This window comes from Cornus florida, unplaced genomic scaffold (genome assembly GCF_030987335.1).
Source record: "Cornus florida cultivar Cherokee Brave unplaced genomic scaffold, ASM3098733v1 CherokeeBrave_3.0.0_Hap2_Chr11, whole genome shotgun sequence".
Lineage (NCBI taxonomy): Eukaryota > Viridiplantae > Streptophyta > Magnoliopsida > Cornales > Cornaceae > Cornus > Cornus florida.
In genome coordinates, this window is record NW_026775581.1 from 95714101 (window position 1) to 95732363 (window position 18263).

Consider the following 18263-nt stretch of genomic DNA (forward strand, 5'->3'; position numbering starts at 1 on the left):
TACATCCAAACAAAACGAAACATTAGTTCTTAAAATTTTCAGTTTTATCAAACAGCACAAACAAGTCATCCTAGTGTAATTTGGTAAAACCGAAAAATTAGGTATAAAAAATTTTATGCGGTAATTAAAGAACAAATATTTTATGATAATTTTTTTATATATATATTTCATTGTTTAGCATTTAGTAATAAAGTGTTTGTTTGATAATTCAATTACATGCTTAATTCTTAAGGGATTAAGCCTTATCCCAATTAAGTGAATCTCCCAATTAATAAAGCAATGAATGTCACCTATCACCAAATGCTAAGAGAATTTCCAGCAGTGAGTTAAAAGATCATTTTGTGAAAATTTGTGTAAAATATACACAATGTTAAATTTTTTTTTTTTTTTAATCTTCCAACAATATATTAAAATACATTGCCGCCATCTCATCAATGTATAAATTGTTGTCTATTTTGCACAACTTTTTTACATAAATACATAAACATATTTTATCTCTCCTCCTTCTTTCTCATTCCATTAAAATGATACAAATATGTTTGTAAAAATGATGTGAAGTCTTAGGCACGAAATATGTTTGTTATTATTGACAATTTTCACACAAAAGGTATAAAACAATGGCTAAAGCTAAAAATAATAGTTCAAATTTTTATTTTTATTATTATTTTTTTGTGTAAATCTATTATAGCACATCAGATTTACTATATATATGTATATATATATCTATATACACACACACATATTTTTAATTACCACTTAAAAATTTATAACTTAAATTCACTTTTAAAATTTTCAATTTTATCAAATAAGACCTTTAATTTGCTTTATCAAACATCATTTTACTTTAAGTGATATGTTCAAATTTTATTATAAAAAATAATTAATCTTTTTTTTTTTTCCTGGATAAAAAAGAATTAATTGAATTAAGTATTAAATTGAGTTCAGATTACAAATACGCTTAATTAAATAAAATGCTTAATCTATTTAAAATTACGCATTAATTTGTTTTATCAAACATCTTTTACTCTGGCATCATATAGATTCGATTTAGATCCATGTAATGATATTAAAGTCGGTGAAATTGAGTTAGGGTAAATTACACACTTTCCCCGAGAGGAACCAAGCAATTAGCTCCATCTTCACTGCCCCGAGGTCACTTGGCAGCACATCAAAGATACTGAAAAACAAAACCAGCTCTTTGCTTCCACAAATTACTCTCTCTATTAGCCAAAAAGTCCAACAATCATAAAGTAAAACAATCAAGAATGCTTTCTTCAATATCGTATCGATGCCACTCCTTTCGCTGGTCTCAGTCTCTGCTCTCTCACATCCAAAGTCTCCTCAAGTTTCACACTTTCCCATCAACAGATCCATCTCTTTCTACAAAACCTTCTAAACCGAGTTCATCTTCTAATCACGACAGTCCAAAATCAGTGTTAAATTCTATGCTTCTGAACAATTCGATTCACAAACAGTCAATCGCCGCCAATTCGCTCGATTTCGACCAGAACACGGTGCTCGAAACAATCTCGTGCTATGGCAATGATTGGAAACGATCCTTTGAATTTTTCAACTGGGTCGAGACTGAATCTGGGTTCAAACACAGCACGGAGACCTACAATCGAATGATTGACATTTTGGGTAAGTTTTTCGAGTTCGATATTGCATGGAATCTAATTGAACGAATGAAAAAGGACGTGTATGCATATCCTGATCATACCACATTTCGTATAATGTTCAAGCGCTATGTATCTGCACACCTTGTTAATGACGCAATAAGTACATATGATAGAATGGAAGAATTTAATTTGAAGGACCAAATGTCGTTTTCGAATCTTATTGATGCATTGTGCGAGTACAAGCATGTATTTGAAGCAGAAGAGTTGTGCATAAAGAACAATAACAATGACAAGAACTTGCTTTTTAGTGCAAATACGAAGATTCATAATATGATTCTTCGTGGGTGGTTTAAAGTTGGTTGGTGGCGTAAATGTAGAGAGTTTTGGGAAGAAATGGATAGAAAATGTGTTTGTAAAGATTTACATTCGTATTCGATATATATGGATATACAATGCAAGAGTGGTAAGCCATGGAAGGCTGTGAAATTGTATAAGGAGATGAAGAAGAAGGGAATTGAATTGGATGTGGTGGCGTATAACATTGTTATTCGTGCTATTGGTATTTCTGATGGTGTTGACGTAGCAATTTGGCTTTTTCGTGAGATGATAGAACTGGGTTGTGAACCTAATGTAGTAACTTATAATACAATAGTGAAGCTTTTGTGTGAAAATGGGAGGGTGAGGGAAGCATATAAAGTGCTTGATCAAATGTCCAAGAAGGGTTGTGCTCCAAATGTGATTACATATCATTGCCTTTTTGGATACCTTGAAAAGCCTAGAGAAATTTTGAAGCTGTTTGATAGGATGATTGGAAGTGGTGTTTGTCCGAGAATGGACACATATGTGATGCTTATGAGAAAATTTGGTCGATGGGGTTTTCTTCGGCCAGTTTTTATTGTGTGGAAGAAGATGGAAGAGCATGGGCTGAGTCCGGATGAATTTGCTTACAATGCTCTCATTGATGCTTTGGTGCAGAAGGGTATGGTAAATATGGCTCGGAAGTATGAGGAAGAAATGTTAGCGAAAGGGCTTTCAGCTAAGCCAAGGGCAGAGTTGGGGACAAAGCTGGTGAATGGAGAATCTGAAGAAGGTTGATTGGAACTGTAGGTGTACTTGAGGACGGATGGTTACAAAACCGTGTTCATGGATTCAGAGCATGAGTTTATTTTCACCTCACCCATATGTTAATTAGAAAAAAATGGAAATTAATTGTTATCAATCTGGATGATGCTCAAAGGACATGAGTGGTTTTAAATTGTGATACAGAGATGTCAGCTGGAATGCACTTTTTGGGTACAGACCAGTAACTTCTTCATGAATGAGCTGTACCTTCTTCAATCACAGATTTTACATTTGGAGTATGAACTCTGTGCTTTACTGTTTTCAAATGATTGCAAGAAGTGCTGAATACATTTTCATATCTTGGGAAATCTGAATTTTGGTTCCTGTAAACTTCAGTGGTAGCAGATCAGACCATCTTATGCTGAATGTGGGACAAAGTGCATTGAAGAATTGAAACAGCATGGGGAAAAACGAGTCTTTTGACTAATTTGGCATATTCAATGTCAATCTCACGTCTGGTAACTAAAATCTTAAAGCCCAAACCCGTTGTTTCATTTTATTTATGAGAAATATCCACGTGTATTTGTAGAATAGATATGTTTTGAAGTAAATCTTGGACTTGTGAAAGTTAAATTTGTTAATTTTATGCGATAATTATCAAATTTTATAAATTACCCTCACTTGGTGCAGTGGTTAAAGCTTGGGCTGCCAAGCAGGAAAACATGAGTTGGAGTCTAGCTGCAATTACACTGTGCAAAGAATGTCTAAGGTTAGATCTGTTGCTACATGATAATATGACCTGATAATGAATGGTTTTTTTTTTTTTTTTTTTCTTTAAATTTAAAAAAAGAAAAAGAATTATTTTCTTAGTAACTTTGGTGTTCAGTATCTAAATAGAGATGTCAATCTCTCAGATGCTTAAGTTGAAATACTGTGCAAAATTTGGGAAGATTGTGTGCAAGGAATTCACATGCACCTAGACCTCCGATGAAATTCTTTCATATTAGAATTGATAGGTGCAGCCTTTTACAAACTAAGTATATTAAAACAAAAGGAAGAAATTTCTCGCATTTTTTACCGGGAAATTTAGTTAGTCAGATGAACTTTTGGGGAGTGAGCTACCGTTATTTTTCAATTTAGACATTGTGCTGAATCAGTCCAAGAAAAACACTGAATTTTGGTCTTCTAATAAAAAAATTCTTCCAATTTTATTAGGCTGAGAATTGCCTGCTGAAAACATCTTACAGTAATAAGGAGGAGGCAGTAGGTCTTGAACAGAAATGCTTTCAGGATGGGTTTCAGGTCAATTTTTAAATGGTTTGAGCTCTATGTTTATTGTTTTTTTTAAGAAAATGAGAAAACTGTTTGGCAAAAAAAGTCACTTGACTGGTTAATTCTAATGGGCATTTTGCATTGATTCAATGGCCAAAATGCTTCTTTGATATATTTTCTCTTTTTATTGTTTTGCACTTGTAAATTACAACAATATCCTTGGACAAGAAAGCTAGAAGTAGGGTCAAATAGTTTATTTTTTTCTCATAATTCACAAGTACTTTCTTCTCTGCTCATTATTCTCAGGTTCTCGTTGTTTTTGACTCACGTGTTTAAATCTCTTCTTATTGTGTTGTATATCATATAAAAACTTGAATTGATGGTCTGATCAAAGAATAATTAAGAATGAGATTTTCTGATTTTTGAGAAATCGTTGTTCCAATTCAATTTAGCATGTCCTCTTTTTTTAATTGTTCATTGTTTAGTTGTTATGATTATTGTTAGTTTTTTCTAGTATTTCTGTTTTAGTAGTTAACTTATATTGTTTAATTATTTGATTGGTTATTAGTTTACTAATATTTAAGCTTTATTTTATTTTATTTTTAAAAACAAATTTTGTACTTCAATTAAATTTAATACTTAAAATACATAAGGTGGATTACAGGAATAGAAATACCACAATTAATCTAGATGAGGAGAATGAATTAAAAATGGAATACATGGTTCCCTACTTTCTCCACAGGGACACCAAGGTTGTGTCAATCTTGTCATACTTCTAATCCCTTTGCACCCTCATCTCAGCGACTGAGGTTTCTGCACCATCATCTATAAGAAGAATTTCAGACGGTACTATTCAGCTGCTCCTTATCATGCTGGGAGCAGTAGCTGCAAATTGATCTCTAGTCGTAATAGAAAATCCAATAGCTGTTATTCAAAACACCCTTCTCTTTTTTGCTTCTAGTTTTCGTAAGCTAGAAAACCACTTTGATAGTAAATGCACATGATATGAGACAAAAGAGGCTGGTTTCTTTTACCAAAAGATAAAAGAGCTTAAAATTTGTGTGTGAGAACCAAAGTTAAACAATTGCTAGACAGAGTCTTTCTTCTCCGCCACCAAAATCCTTTTTTTTTTTTTTTTTGATAAGTAAGATTTTATTGAAAACACTCAAAAAGGGAGCGGATCCCAAAGAAACACAAGGGCCAAAAGGCGCCTCAAACCTTCAAAAAGGCCAAAAAAACAATAATCTCCTAAATAGATCTATAATCTCTCCCTGAGACCCAATAAAAAAGAGTAGAAATGATAGGGAACTTAAGCATAGAAATAGGTTTCTCCTTTCCCTCAAAATATTTCCGATTTCTCTTGAGCCAAATGCACCACCAAATACAAAGAGGCGTAGCCCTGCAGGCATCCTGCACGAGAGCCCCAATAGAGACACCTCTCCAAGCCTCAATTAACCCTCTGGAGGAACAAGGCATAACCTAAAAGACACCAAATAATCCAAGCATCAAATCCCAATAGTCTCTGGCCTTGCTGTAATGCAAAAGAAGGTGATCAACTGTCTCCTCATCGCACAAGCACATATAACATCGATTGATCACCACCTGATTCCTTTTCTTCAAATTATCCTGGGTTAAAATCTTACCCAGGACGGAAGTCCAAGTAAAGAAAGCTACCTTAAGGGGGGCCTTAGAACGCCAAAGAGGCTTTTAGGGGAAAGGGCCTCCGGTGCGGACCAAAAGGCACCTAAAAAAGGACCTAACCTCGAAACGGCCCTGAGAGTTAGGAACCCAAATCCAACAATCTGGTTCCCCACCAGTGATCACCTGGCGATATAAAACCTCTGAAAAATGAGTAACCTCCTTAATCTCCCAGTCCTGAAAGTGCTTCCTCAAGGTGATAACAGTCAACCACCATGGCCTATCTATGAGAAGCAATCCTATAAAGCCGTGGAAAAGCGAGGGCAAGGGGAGTCTCCCCACACCAAAGATCCTCCCAAAATCTGATCCTCTTGCCATTCTTGATCCGAAAACGAACCTGCTTGCAGAAAGCATCCCACCCCCTCCGAATGAAAGTCCAAACCCCCACCCCCTTAGGACCACGCACCTTAAGAGAGCACCACCCACCACTGCTCTCCCCAAACTTGCTCGCAATAACTCTCCTCCAAAGCCAATGCCTTTCAATCCCAAACCTCCAAAGCCATTTACCAAGGAGGGCCTTATTGAAAGGCAATAACCTCCTAATCCCTAAGCCTCCACTCCAAATCGGGCAGCACACATGATCCCACCGAACCAGATGATACTTGAACTCCCTTCCCCCCTCCAAAAAAAAAAAAAAAATGTTGCACTGCATCTCTTAATTCTCTCAGCTATTGAAGAAGGAATCTGAAAGAGAGTGATTAAATAAGTGGGGAGGCTAAAAAGAGGGGAGGCTAGAAAGTGTGCTCTTAATCAGAATGACCCGACCCCCCTTGGAGAGGTAGTAGAGGTACTGCTTTTCCAACCCGCCAACCTCCTCTCAAATCTATCCACAACCGGATCCCAGCTCCTACACATCTCGAAGGGGCTCCCAAAGGCAACCCTAAGTAAGAAATGGGAAAAGAACCAGTGTTACATCCAAGAATCTGAACAAATATCTCAATCTCAGGAACATCCCCAACAGGCACAAGAACGCTTTTACCAACATACACCTTAAGGCCACAGACAACTTGGAACTAAATCAAGACACATCTCAAATATCTCAGTTGGGACGCATCTGCATCACAAAGCACTAAAGTATCATCCGCAAACATCAAGTGGGAGATCTCCAGTTGACTAGCAACATCCCTGTCCACCCGAAAACCTTTCAAAAATCCCAACTCCACAGCCTTCTTCAACAATCTGCTAAGAGCCTCCATCACAAAAAGGAACAAGAAGGGAGAAAGCGGATCACCTTGTCTCAAGCCCTTCGAACAGAGAAAAAACCCGTCGGGGCTCCATTCACAAGGACAGAGAATCGAGCATTAGAAATGCAAAAAAGAATCCATCTCCTCCAACACCCACCAAACCCCATCCTCTCCAATAAGTAGAGGAGGAAGCTCCAACTCACATGGTCATAAGCCTTCTCAATATCCAGCTTGCATAAAATACCTGGAACCCCACAACTCAAACGGGAGTCCACACATTCACTAGCAATAAGAACGGAATTCAAAATCTGACGACCTCGCACAAAGGCATTCTGAGAGTCAGAAATGATGCCATCCATAACCTTCCTCAACCTAGTGGCCAAGACTTTAGCAATCAACTTATAAAAACAACCCACCAAACTAATAGGGTGAAAATCCCTAACATCCAACGCACCTCCCTTCTTCGGAATAAGAGCAATAAAAGTGGCATTCAAACTCTTCTCAAAAGAACCCTGATCATAGAAGGCGTGAAAAGAGCCCATCACCTCCTCACGGACCACCTCCCAGCACTCCAAAAGGAATCTCATAAAAAATCCATCTGGACCTGGGGCTTTATCCCCATTACAACTCTTCAAAGCAAACAAAACTTCCTCCTCCGAAAATGGCTCTTCTAGAATAGAGCACTCCTCACTCGAAATAGAGTCAAAGTGATGCCCTACAAGCAAAGGTCGCCATCCAGCTAGTTCAGTGAATAACCTCGAAAAGTAATCAGTAAAACCCTTTTAAATCTCCTCCTCCTCACAAAAAATCACCCCATCTACCCTAATCCTCCCAATGTAATTACCCCTTCCTTGAGCCACAGAGCTCTAGACTTCTGCCTCCACGAAATCTCCTCCATGACAGCGATCTCAGCAAACTATGCCTGACATTCCACCCTCCTAAGCTTCAAGGGAACCAGCAAAAGGCCGTGACCCTCCATCCTATCGATATCAGCAATCTTAAAAAGCCCGATTCTTTCTCCAAGTCAGATTTTTGAAAACCTCTTTGTTCCACACTTTAAGATCATTCTTCAAAAGACGCAACTTGCCTATGATAGAATGACTAGGGGTACCAACCACTCCATACCCCACCCACCAGGATTGGACTCGCTCCAGAAAACCCTCAGCCCGAAGCCACATATTCTCAAATCTGAAAGGGGACCTTCTGCTACGCATCCCACCACAATCGAACATCAACGGAACTTGGTCAGACAAAGGGCGAGCTAAAGTGGTTTGAACAACATCAGAAAACTTCTCCTCCCAATCACTCGACAAAAGGAATCTGTCAAGTTGAGAGAGAGTAGGAGGAGAGCGACCACTGGACCAAGTGTACGGCCCACCCACCAAAGGCAAATCAAACAAACCATAAGTGTCAATGAACTCTGAGAAGGACATCATGTCGGCTGTCCACCTGCCCCCTGATGACCTCTCAAAAGGAGAGCGCACTACATTGAAATCCCCACCTATACACCAAAGCAGCGACCATCTCCTACGAATCTCCCCCAACTCCTCCCAGAGCAAATGACAAACACAATCCTCTGAAGGACCATAGACGCCAGAAAAAACCCAACGAAAACCATCATCCACCAAAGAGAGAACGCAAAAAGCTGAGAAAAGCCCAACCTGAGAATCCAACAAAGACACCCACCGGTTATCCCACATAATCAGGATACCACCCAAAGAGCTAATCTCATCCAAAGCAAACCACTCCACAAATTTCCCTCTCCACAAGCTTTGAACAATCCCATCCGTTATCGAGGCAATTTTGGTTTCTTGCAGGCACACAACATGCTCACCCCCTTTCCGAATCACCGATTTCACCACTTTCCTTTTAGCTGGGTCGTTGAGTCCCCGGACATTCCATGAAAGAATTTGTAGCTTTATAGGGAAACAGTAGAAATAACAGTCTCTCCCCTCCTTCCACTAGCCCTCTCCCTAGACCCCCTACTCCTCTTTTCATAAGTAACAAAAGTCGAGCCTCTCCTCCCTCCCCACTGGGAAACTCCCGTTATTTCCCATTCTTTCAACAAATTGAGTATTGAGAACATCAAAAAATAAACTTGTCACCTCCTCCATCCGACCCTCAAAAGAAACTCCCAAAATAGAACCCACCTCAACTCCCGTTTCCCTTACCCAATCATTCTCCAAGGCAGCCACACCTGCATCAAAGCCATTCCCATCCACAAAGTCCCCTTCCGGTCTGACAACAGCCAAAGGGGTAAGCAACTCAAAATCAGACTCACATCCATTCCACATAACCAAACCCAGATCCTCATTTAAGCGGGAACACGACCCATCCTCCCCAATCCCAACAGCCGACGAGGATGGAGAACAGCAAGACTACGGAGTCCCAAACACTTCATCAGCTAAGTGACCACTCTGCTCGTTTTGAAGACCTTTCAAAGCAAGATGAGCCCGCAATTCATTCAAAAGCATTGCAGCAGTATCATTATCCAGAGCAATCTTCACATCACATCCCACATAAACAGTAACACTCTCTCCCTTGCACTCAACAGAACGAGAGTGGCTAAACCCATCAACCTTACAGCCCCCAAGCAAATCACCCCACCCATTCGCCAACCCATCCTCAAAAGCCGAGGAAAGGTTTTTGGACACAGAATTCAGCCTCTCTGAGGACTTACTCACCATAACCGAAGAAGGAGAAAATGGAGCGGATGAAGGAGCAATAGAAGAAAAGTTTTGTTTAGAGCCAGACTTACCCGGATCAAGAATAACACAAGGAACCTACTTCTGTTTTTCCTTCCGAGTCCATCTTCGTCAAAAGGAAGGAAGAAGAAACCGCTTCTTAGACTTCAATTGGTGACCCTGCGGTGGCTTCCTAGCTTGCCAATCAACTGTGACAGGAGATGAACCAGCCGGCTGGGCCGATGGACCATCAACTGATGCAGAGAGTGGTCTAAAGCGGTTAGCCACTTCAAGACTAGAACAAACAGGCCCAACCAATTCATGCTGAGAACCCTGCCAAGCCACAGTGCCACAACCCAACCCAACAGAGGGACCATTCGTGGGTAGAGACACATCAGTTTGGGCCGCCTTACCTTTAACAAGACCACAACGCACCGGTTCATGCACAACATTAATAAAAGGCCCAGAGACCGGCCCACAAGGAACATGAGCCCGCACATCCAAATCTCCAATCGCTGGCCCATTAGCAAGCCCACCAACACATGATGTCAACTTCTCCGTGCTTGGCCTTACAAAAGAATTTGAATTGACACCAGCTGTATCCCACTTGGAACGGGTCACACTTCTGCGCCAACCACGTGTAAGGGAATCTTTTCTCCCCCACCCACGCTCCGGCTGCGCGTGAAAGCCACCTCTATGAAGACTCCTATCCCATCTCTGTAACTGATGGCCAAAACCTAAACCGCCGCCCCTTTGAACATACCGACCACCAACCGACGAAGAAGAACTTTCTCGCCTTTTCTGAGTGAAGCGTCGTCTAAAACACACTGTTGCGTTCCCAAAGATTATCCCTCCTTCCTTCCAATGCCGGAATTCAGCCATCCCCTTTTCACCGATAGAAACCCATCTCAACCACTCCACCTCCTTCAGCAAGTATCCATCCCCACCCTCCAAGCTATCAGTTGTCGGGACAAGTTAAGGAGGCATTTCCTCCCAAACAGCCACCTTATAGCAAAAGCGGTCGTCATGAACAAAGATGAACGGCGGGCAAGCACAACCGTCAGACACAGTGATTCGAACCTTCTCAGCATTAAGGGACTCATCAACATCCACCCAGATGAAACCTCCACACAAATCCCCAATCATCACAAATAGAGCGTGACTCCAAAGGTGCAAAGGGAGGCCGTACAATGTCACCTTCTTCAACCTTTGCTCTTTCAAAACGTTGGAGCAACCCACTCTGAAATTCCACGAGTCCACAGAAAGGGTAGCCTTCCCCCAGTCACGACGCCCCCCCTTGAGCACTCTTTCTGCTTCCGCCGAAGAGGAAAACGGAAGAGGAGCAAAGAGTCCGGCAGAGGTGACACAACCACCGCTGGAGACACATTCCAAGCACGCGAGGCCCAATCTGCAATCTGAGCCCTATATCCCACTTCTTTGTCGAATTTCCCAACCAAAGATGACCTCAGATCCTCCCTTCTCTTACCCACTGAGTCACCGTCCAAGAAAAACGACGCCCCTCTGTACGTAGAAGCAGATCTCACAAAGCCTCCTTGGAACAAACGTGGAAGACTCGCAACCTCCAAGAAAGAAAGCATAACAAAACCCAAGCCACAAGAGAGGAAAGAGAAAAATCAAGGAAAGTAACTGAGGATTTCACTGGAGTAGATGACTCCGGTGACTGGTCGGAGCAGTAGGCTCTCCGTTACCGGAAGCTTTCTCTCTCATGTCCGTCGAAGTTCTTCTCCGCCACCAAAATCCTATTCACTAGCAGAAGAAACCATTGCCTTTGGTAAGCTCAAATCAGTGAGAAAAACCAATTTGAGTTTTTTGTTTTGGTCACTCACTGCCCACCAGTTTGGTTGCTTGCATATTTGTTGTGGCACCAGATCCCTCCAATCCCTCTGATTCCGGATTCAACAATATCAGGATCTTTACCAGTGAATTCCTCATTTTTTTTTATATTTTTTTTATATATTTTTTTTCTTTGTGTAAATTTATTAAATTTCATATTTCTAAATAGAAATTTTTTTTTATAGATTTTTTCTAACTTGGCTATTCAAAAGGTTTTTTTGAGTTAACGAGTGTCAATCAGTTGAGGGAAAGGAAGATTTATATTCTTAATAAAATTTATGATTTGGATAGAAGGCAGAATGCCGTGGAAGAGTCCCAGATGCTTTGAAGTGTTAATTTTGGTTGGTTTGGTACAGGTCATTGTGATGAGGGGTATCTCAACTGGTGGTTAACAGTGAAAGTCAGTGGTGGATGGTGGTTGGAAAAATATGTTGGTTAGATTATAGAGTTAAGGAAAGAAAGAAGAACAACGGCTTTGTGTTGAAATATATTTTGTTCGTACGCAGCTTCGCAAGAGAGCTGAGCAAAAATACAGAGATACATAGATTACTTTTCGTGAAGTAATAGCTTCATTACTTGATCCTTTGATATGAGGGGTCTTGTTGCTACATATATGTACCTCCCCACGGTAATGAGATCAGGAAATTTTACAGGAAGGGACGAAAAGGTTTCGTTAATTTGTGAAACCTGTTGTTCCCCTGGATTAAATTTTAATTTTTTTTTTTGATTAAAATGTGTCTAATGTTTATGTATGGACAGTGCTAAATTTGCAAGGAAAGAAGATGAGATAGAGCGTCTACTCATTGATATAGAAGAGAGAAGTGAGAGATCAAGATCGGCAAAGAAGCACAAACTTGCACCAGCGCTAACTGGAGAGAGATATAGAGATCATCCTCTGCATCTTGTTGATTTAGAAGATCTTGAGTTTCTTTTCTGAGAAGTTCATGCATGTATGCCAACGCTTTAGACAAGTGTTGTTCGTCTTGAAATTTTCCTTTCTTTGTGATTGGAGAAGTGTATATACGGTTTTCTTTTGGTAAGCATATACTATATATGTTATTACTAAAGAAAAAATAATAATACTAATAACAAAATCACATTTATTGGTTTTTCTTTCATACGGAGTATTTTGTTTTCTTAATTTTTTCTATTTTTTTTTGTGAAATCTGTTTATTTTTCCTTATTAAAAAAAGCTATGGGAGGACTAATGCTCCTCTTGAGCATATGATGTAGTGCCAAGAAGCTCATAGTGATCATGGTAGGTCTTTGTGGGTCTTCTAGTAACGAGTACAGCCAGAAATCTTTTCACCCACTCTGAGTAGCCATGATTGTGGAGGATCTTTTGTGATTCAGAAATACACCATAAAGATTGATTTCTGAAGTTCCATTGTCGTCTTCATCCCCAAGAGTTTCTTGATCGGGTTAGTGCTATTGAGAAATTCTTTAATTACAAGGAAACGCCCCAGTATCAGAAAGTGCAGCTAGTACAAACAAAGATTGAAGCGAGCTGTTAACACTATCTTCTCGAATTTTTGTTCCTTTTATTTTGTAACTAATGCTATTATTTCCTTCCTTTCTTCATTCCTCCTAGATATCTAAATCACTTAATCAGACTTTCGATTTTGGTATCAGCTTACCACAATTCTAATCCCCCGTCTCCAAAAACACACCTGACAATATTTTACAATAATGAATGCAGTGATGTTTAAAAGTGAATTATGTTAGGCAATAATTATGACGGAAAAGTTGACGAAAATTCCCAATAAGCATCCATAGACATTTTGTACGACACAACTGTGCCCAAGTTTGAAAAACCCGTTTTTCAGGAAGCCTTCTCCATGAGAGCTCCCAAAAGCTTCAGACCCTCCATCAAGAACCCACAACCAAACCATCTCAAACCACCCTTCACTACACAAACTTCTCACTACATTGCACCTTTTTCATCAGCACAGACCCAAAATCATGCACTCAAACCATCTGCAATTTCAAGACCCATCTTAACCCATAAGCCACAAGCCAATCTCCATTCTTAAGAATCCAGCCCATCAACCACCCACTTGTATCAAACCATCCTCTTCCCACCATGATTCGCCAGCAAAACGAAGCACAAAGCACAGCCTCCCCACCAACAAAACCACTCTTGCTACAAAAAAGGTGTCATTTTCTGACCATCCCCACAAAGAACCATCTATCAAGCAAACCTCCAAGTTTGTGGATGACCATAACAACATCATGGCTGACATTGATCCTCGGAACACACAAGCCTTGATTGATGAAATTTTCAGGCTAAGGGTTGAGCTGAATGAGTACAAAGGCAACTACATCTACAATCACCTCCTTGAGGAAGTGGAGTGGTTACGTGGCCTAATTGGGGATGGCCTTGCAGCTCAAGCCAAAATGAGAGCCAAGATCATAGCACTCTCTGACTAAATCATCGCCTCAAACCATTCAACCTTGCCCCTGCAAAAAGGATCTCTTGATCACCATGACAGCGATGATGCTGATTCTCCTGATCACCAAGAGGTTATCCCAGCACAGCTTCCACGGAGTGACCACTATCAACCACCAGCAAAGCTCAGTCAAACCACCACCACCAGCCACCAGAATCATCACATCAGTCTCGAGGATGCTGCTGAACCCAGTTTGAATTTGAATTCAAGACCATCCCTTGGTCCACCAGGTAATGTCCACCATCCCTTTTTCCACAGCTACCTCTCACACTAATACCAACCCTACCACTGACACAACCCCAATTGTCACATCCACACCACAACCCCCTCATACCACTGTCCCTACACTTGAATCTCACAAACCTAAATCCTCTCACCCAGTTACAAAACCCAACCAGATTGGATCCACATCAACTTGGGCCTCTATTGTCAAATCACACATAACTAGGAATCCATTACCTCCTGTTCAAGTCTCGGAACCTATCAGCCAAACCATTTGTCCACCCCCTGAAATTGAAAATGCAGGTCTATTCCTTATGAAAACAAACCTCCTTGGTTACTTTGTCCACAAGTGCCTCCCATTTGGTATGGTTAGAGACTTATCTACTGAACTATGGGCTGATAAAGGACTGCTAGAAGTAACTAGCTCAGAGAAAGGATTATTGGAATTCCACTTCTCTTCAGCTGATCAATGCAATGCCGTTCTTACTGATGGACCTTGGTTCTTAGCCAATAAGCCATCAATCCTTAGCCATTGGGAACCTACCTTCCAGAAAAAGCTTCACTCAACCATTCCTATGTGGATCAAGCTTTTTGGCTTACCATTTAATTTCTGGACTGATAGTGGACTGGGGAACTGTTGGGAAACATGCTAGTTTTAAAAACTTTATGAGGGATTTTTGTATATAGATCTTGATTCATCACCTAGAGACAAGTTTTATGCAAAAATAAATAATGATATATCATTTAATTAACAGATTGAATACTTACATCAAAGGTCTGAGTAAACCTTTAATTCTTTACTCTAAAGTGAATGTTTTCACTTATTGTAAATCCCTTAGCAAGACGCATTCTCCTTAATCTCCATCTTTTTGGTAATTGTTTTGTCTTTAGGAATCACTCATAAGCCTCCATGAATGACTTTGGAAAACTAGGCTGCTGGGAGCCTCCATTAGATTAGAACATTAACCTAATTTTCTAGAGAGAAAAAATATATTCCTTTTTCCTTCTCATCAAAATCACACCTAAAATATACATTGACCATGTATATTTATAAGCAACATAAAGATAAAGAAAAAGAAACAATAAATCATTCTCAATCTCTAATTCACATGTCTCAAATCTAACAGGATTCCAATATCAAGTTGAGCTATGAGTGAGAATCCTTTGGGCTTATTATTTTATTGACTACAATGAATTAATAATTGGTCCGGTCCATGAACCCAATTCATTTAATTCATAAATTAATTTCTACTCCACTAAAAGAAATTAATTGAACTCTAATTAAATAATAAATAACCTCTAAGTCAATGTTGCACTTTAACCCCTTTATGCTATTAGTTATCGGATAAATAAAGTCATCAATCCGACTACTTAATTAATATATTTATTTTGCTACCATTGATTATTTCTGGCTCGATCACAATAAAACATTTGTTTGACAAAAATAATAATTTAAATAAATAAATATATAATATATCATTTTGTCTAAAAACATACGAAGGTCTTCGAATTTACTTTGTGATCAACCATAATCAATACAAAAATAAATACAAGTAGTAATGATGCAAATATTGAAAATATAACCCTCTAACTATTAATTACATAACTACCCAAAGTGTCGGTCTAAGAATCCCGAAGTATCTGCCGAACAAATTAAAGTAATTATTAATTAATAAAAGAGTTTATACTTTTCTCATACTTAGGAGTCAAATGCCATGACAGTGATAGGGAGCAATTGCGTACGATGGCTCTCGCAATATATCTCAACCTAACGCGGATCTAGTTTAAGTCTTAATTAATTATGAGTCTATCCATAATTACCGATTATGAACAATTTATGATTACTACTTATATTCATGTATTGATCGCCATCACATACATAAATAAATATCTCTTGTAATCAAGTGGACACTATCAATTCTATAATGAATCGAAACATAATACATTGAATTCACCAATTGTATAAAGTATAAAAATTTCAGAAACGTCAGGAACATATGTCACTATAATCCAGATAGGAATTTGCTATGCCAAGGCATATAAATCCCAACAGTTCCCACTTGCCCTCATAGCCAATTCAAATTGCATCTAACTCCAATGTTATCTAAATGACGATCAAAATTATTGATCAATGACACCTTTGTTAATGGATCAACAAAATTGTGTTCCAATGCAATGTTCTAACCACGAGTACATTTTCTTGCCGGACAATATCATGTAGAACATGATACTTCCTCTCAGTGTATCTTGTTCCTCTATGGAACCTTGGGTCAATGGTTTGGACTACTTCTGCACTATTGTTGCAATATAGCTCAATAGGTAGGGTAGTATGCTCCATAACCTCTAAATCAGTGAGATCAAACCAAAAGGCTTCATTTGCCACCTTTAAGGCTGCAATATACTTCACCTTCAGGTTTGAGTCAGCAGTTGAAATCTGCTTAACAATCTACTAACTGATTTTCCCTCCATTGAGTGAACATTAGGGGTGCACACGGTTCCGGTTCTCACGGTTTCGGTCGGAACCGGAACCAAAACCGTTCACAATGGTTCTTAAAAAATAGAACCGGAACCGGAACTGTATAAATTAGAACCGAACCGGAACCGAACCGTAGAACCGGTTTGGTTCCATGAGAACCGTTAACCAGCGGCTAAAGCTTGCACCCGAACTGGAACAGTAACGATGGGAACTATGGGTTTTGATTTTTTGAACAATCTGAAATCTATATATTGGATTTTGAACTTTGGATTAAAACTGGTAATCTATTAAATTTTTCAGTTGTAGGATTCAGCAAGTAAAGCCTATTGGAAGCACCAGCACGAGTTCCAAATAATACCAAGCCATCACAGGAACCTAAGATGTTGAATTTTAAACCCCTGATTTCAGAATTAATATTGTGAATGGGTCTTGGATCATGATTCTCAAATATTACCCAAAAAAAAGTGTCGAAATCACATGAAACAATGAGTTTGTGGTTTTGGGATTGACTCAGATGTTTCTTCACAATGTTAGGGTCAGTGAACAAAGTGTGCCATAACTTGCAGACACTTGAATCGTAAGATAGACTTGACGGGTAACCATGAGAGTATGTTGAATATCAGATCATAGGGAAGGAATGGTAATGGTGGCGCCAACTCATCTCTTTTATCTCTCTTCATAGCTATCTCAACCCTAATAAATACTATACAAATATGTATGTCTATTATTGTATCGGCACTACACAAACCTTGCTGTTAAAATTTTGAGAGGTTTTGGGGAAAACAAATAAAGGAATATATGGGTTTTGAACTTCTGATTCTTGTAGATTTTGTAGTTTACAGTTGTAGAGAGAGAGAGAGATGACAAGTTTAGCAGTTGCAGAGAGGGGCAAGCTTGAGAGACAGCGGCTGAAGCTTGCGAACCCAAACTGGAACAGCAACGATGGAAACTGAAAGATATGTGTTTTGATTTTTGAACAATCTAAAATGATATGCCGATGTGGGAGAGAGAGAGAGAGAGAAAGAGGGGGGGGGGGGGGGAGTTCAGATCTGAGACCGAAAATAGAGAGAAGGCAAGTTCAGAGTCGAGAGAATAGAGATGGTCCAGATGGAGGCGATTGGTTTAGATGATTAGATGGATTGAGGATTAGGTTTTATTTTGTGGATTACACGTGGCTGTTTGTAGGCCTTTAGTTTAGAATAATTATTTAAATATATATATATATATATATATATATATATATATATATATATATATACGGTTCTAGTTCTTACCGGTTCCCACAGGCTGGAACTGGAACCGTACGCTCACGGTTCCGAAATTAAGAACCGTAAGAACCGTGAAAAACGGTTTCGGTTCCCACGGTTCCGGTTCTTTTGTGCACCCCTAGTGAACATACACTAAGTCATGAACCTCATAGTATCTACTTCTGATTGGAAAACAGAGCTATCATACCTAATTGGAACCACATCATCACATCCATAAATGAGTGTGAGATCATTAGTTCTCTTAAGGTATTTTATGATATTTTTCACAACAGACCAGTTATAAAGTCCAGGATTGGACTGATATCTTCTGACTATCCCTACAATGTAGCGGATGTCCTGTTTGGTATAGACCATGGCATATATGAGACTCCCATATGCCAAAGCATATAGTACCAATCTCATTTGTCAATCTTTTCTGCTAGTCTTGGAAAACTACTTAATAGAGAGAACAATCCATATCAATAAAGTAAGAAC

General features: G+C 39.3%; 1 protein-coding gene across 5 annotated transcripts; it reads left to right on the forward strand.

Moving 5' to 3' along the window:
* Positions 1 to 1096: 1096 nt before the first annotated feature.
* Positions 1097 to 12491, forward strand: LOC132284141 (pentatricopeptide repeat-containing protein At1g80550, mitochondrial-like). Of its 5 annotated transcripts, none has more exons than XM_059786213.1 (4): positions 1097 to 3199; positions 3372 to 3450; positions 11730 to 12001; positions 12133 to 12491. In XM_059786213.1, the coding sequence occupies exon 1, from the start codon at positions 1266 to 1268 to the stop codon at positions 2712 to 2714; it is 1449 nt and encodes a 482-aa protein (XP_059642196.1). In that variant the 5' UTR covers positions 1097 to 1265; the 3' UTR covers positions 2715 to 3199; positions 3372 to 3450; positions 11730 to 12001; positions 12133 to 12491. The 5 variants fall into 5 exon arrangements, with proteins under 5 accessions (XP_059642196.1, XP_059642198.1, XP_059642195.1 ...); XM_059786215.1 differs by having other exon boundaries at positions 1097 to 2977; positions 3078 to 3199; positions 11730 to 12491; XM_059786212.1 differs by having other exon boundaries at positions 11730 to 12491.
* The last annotated feature ends 5772 nt before the right edge of the window (positions 12492 to 18263 follow it).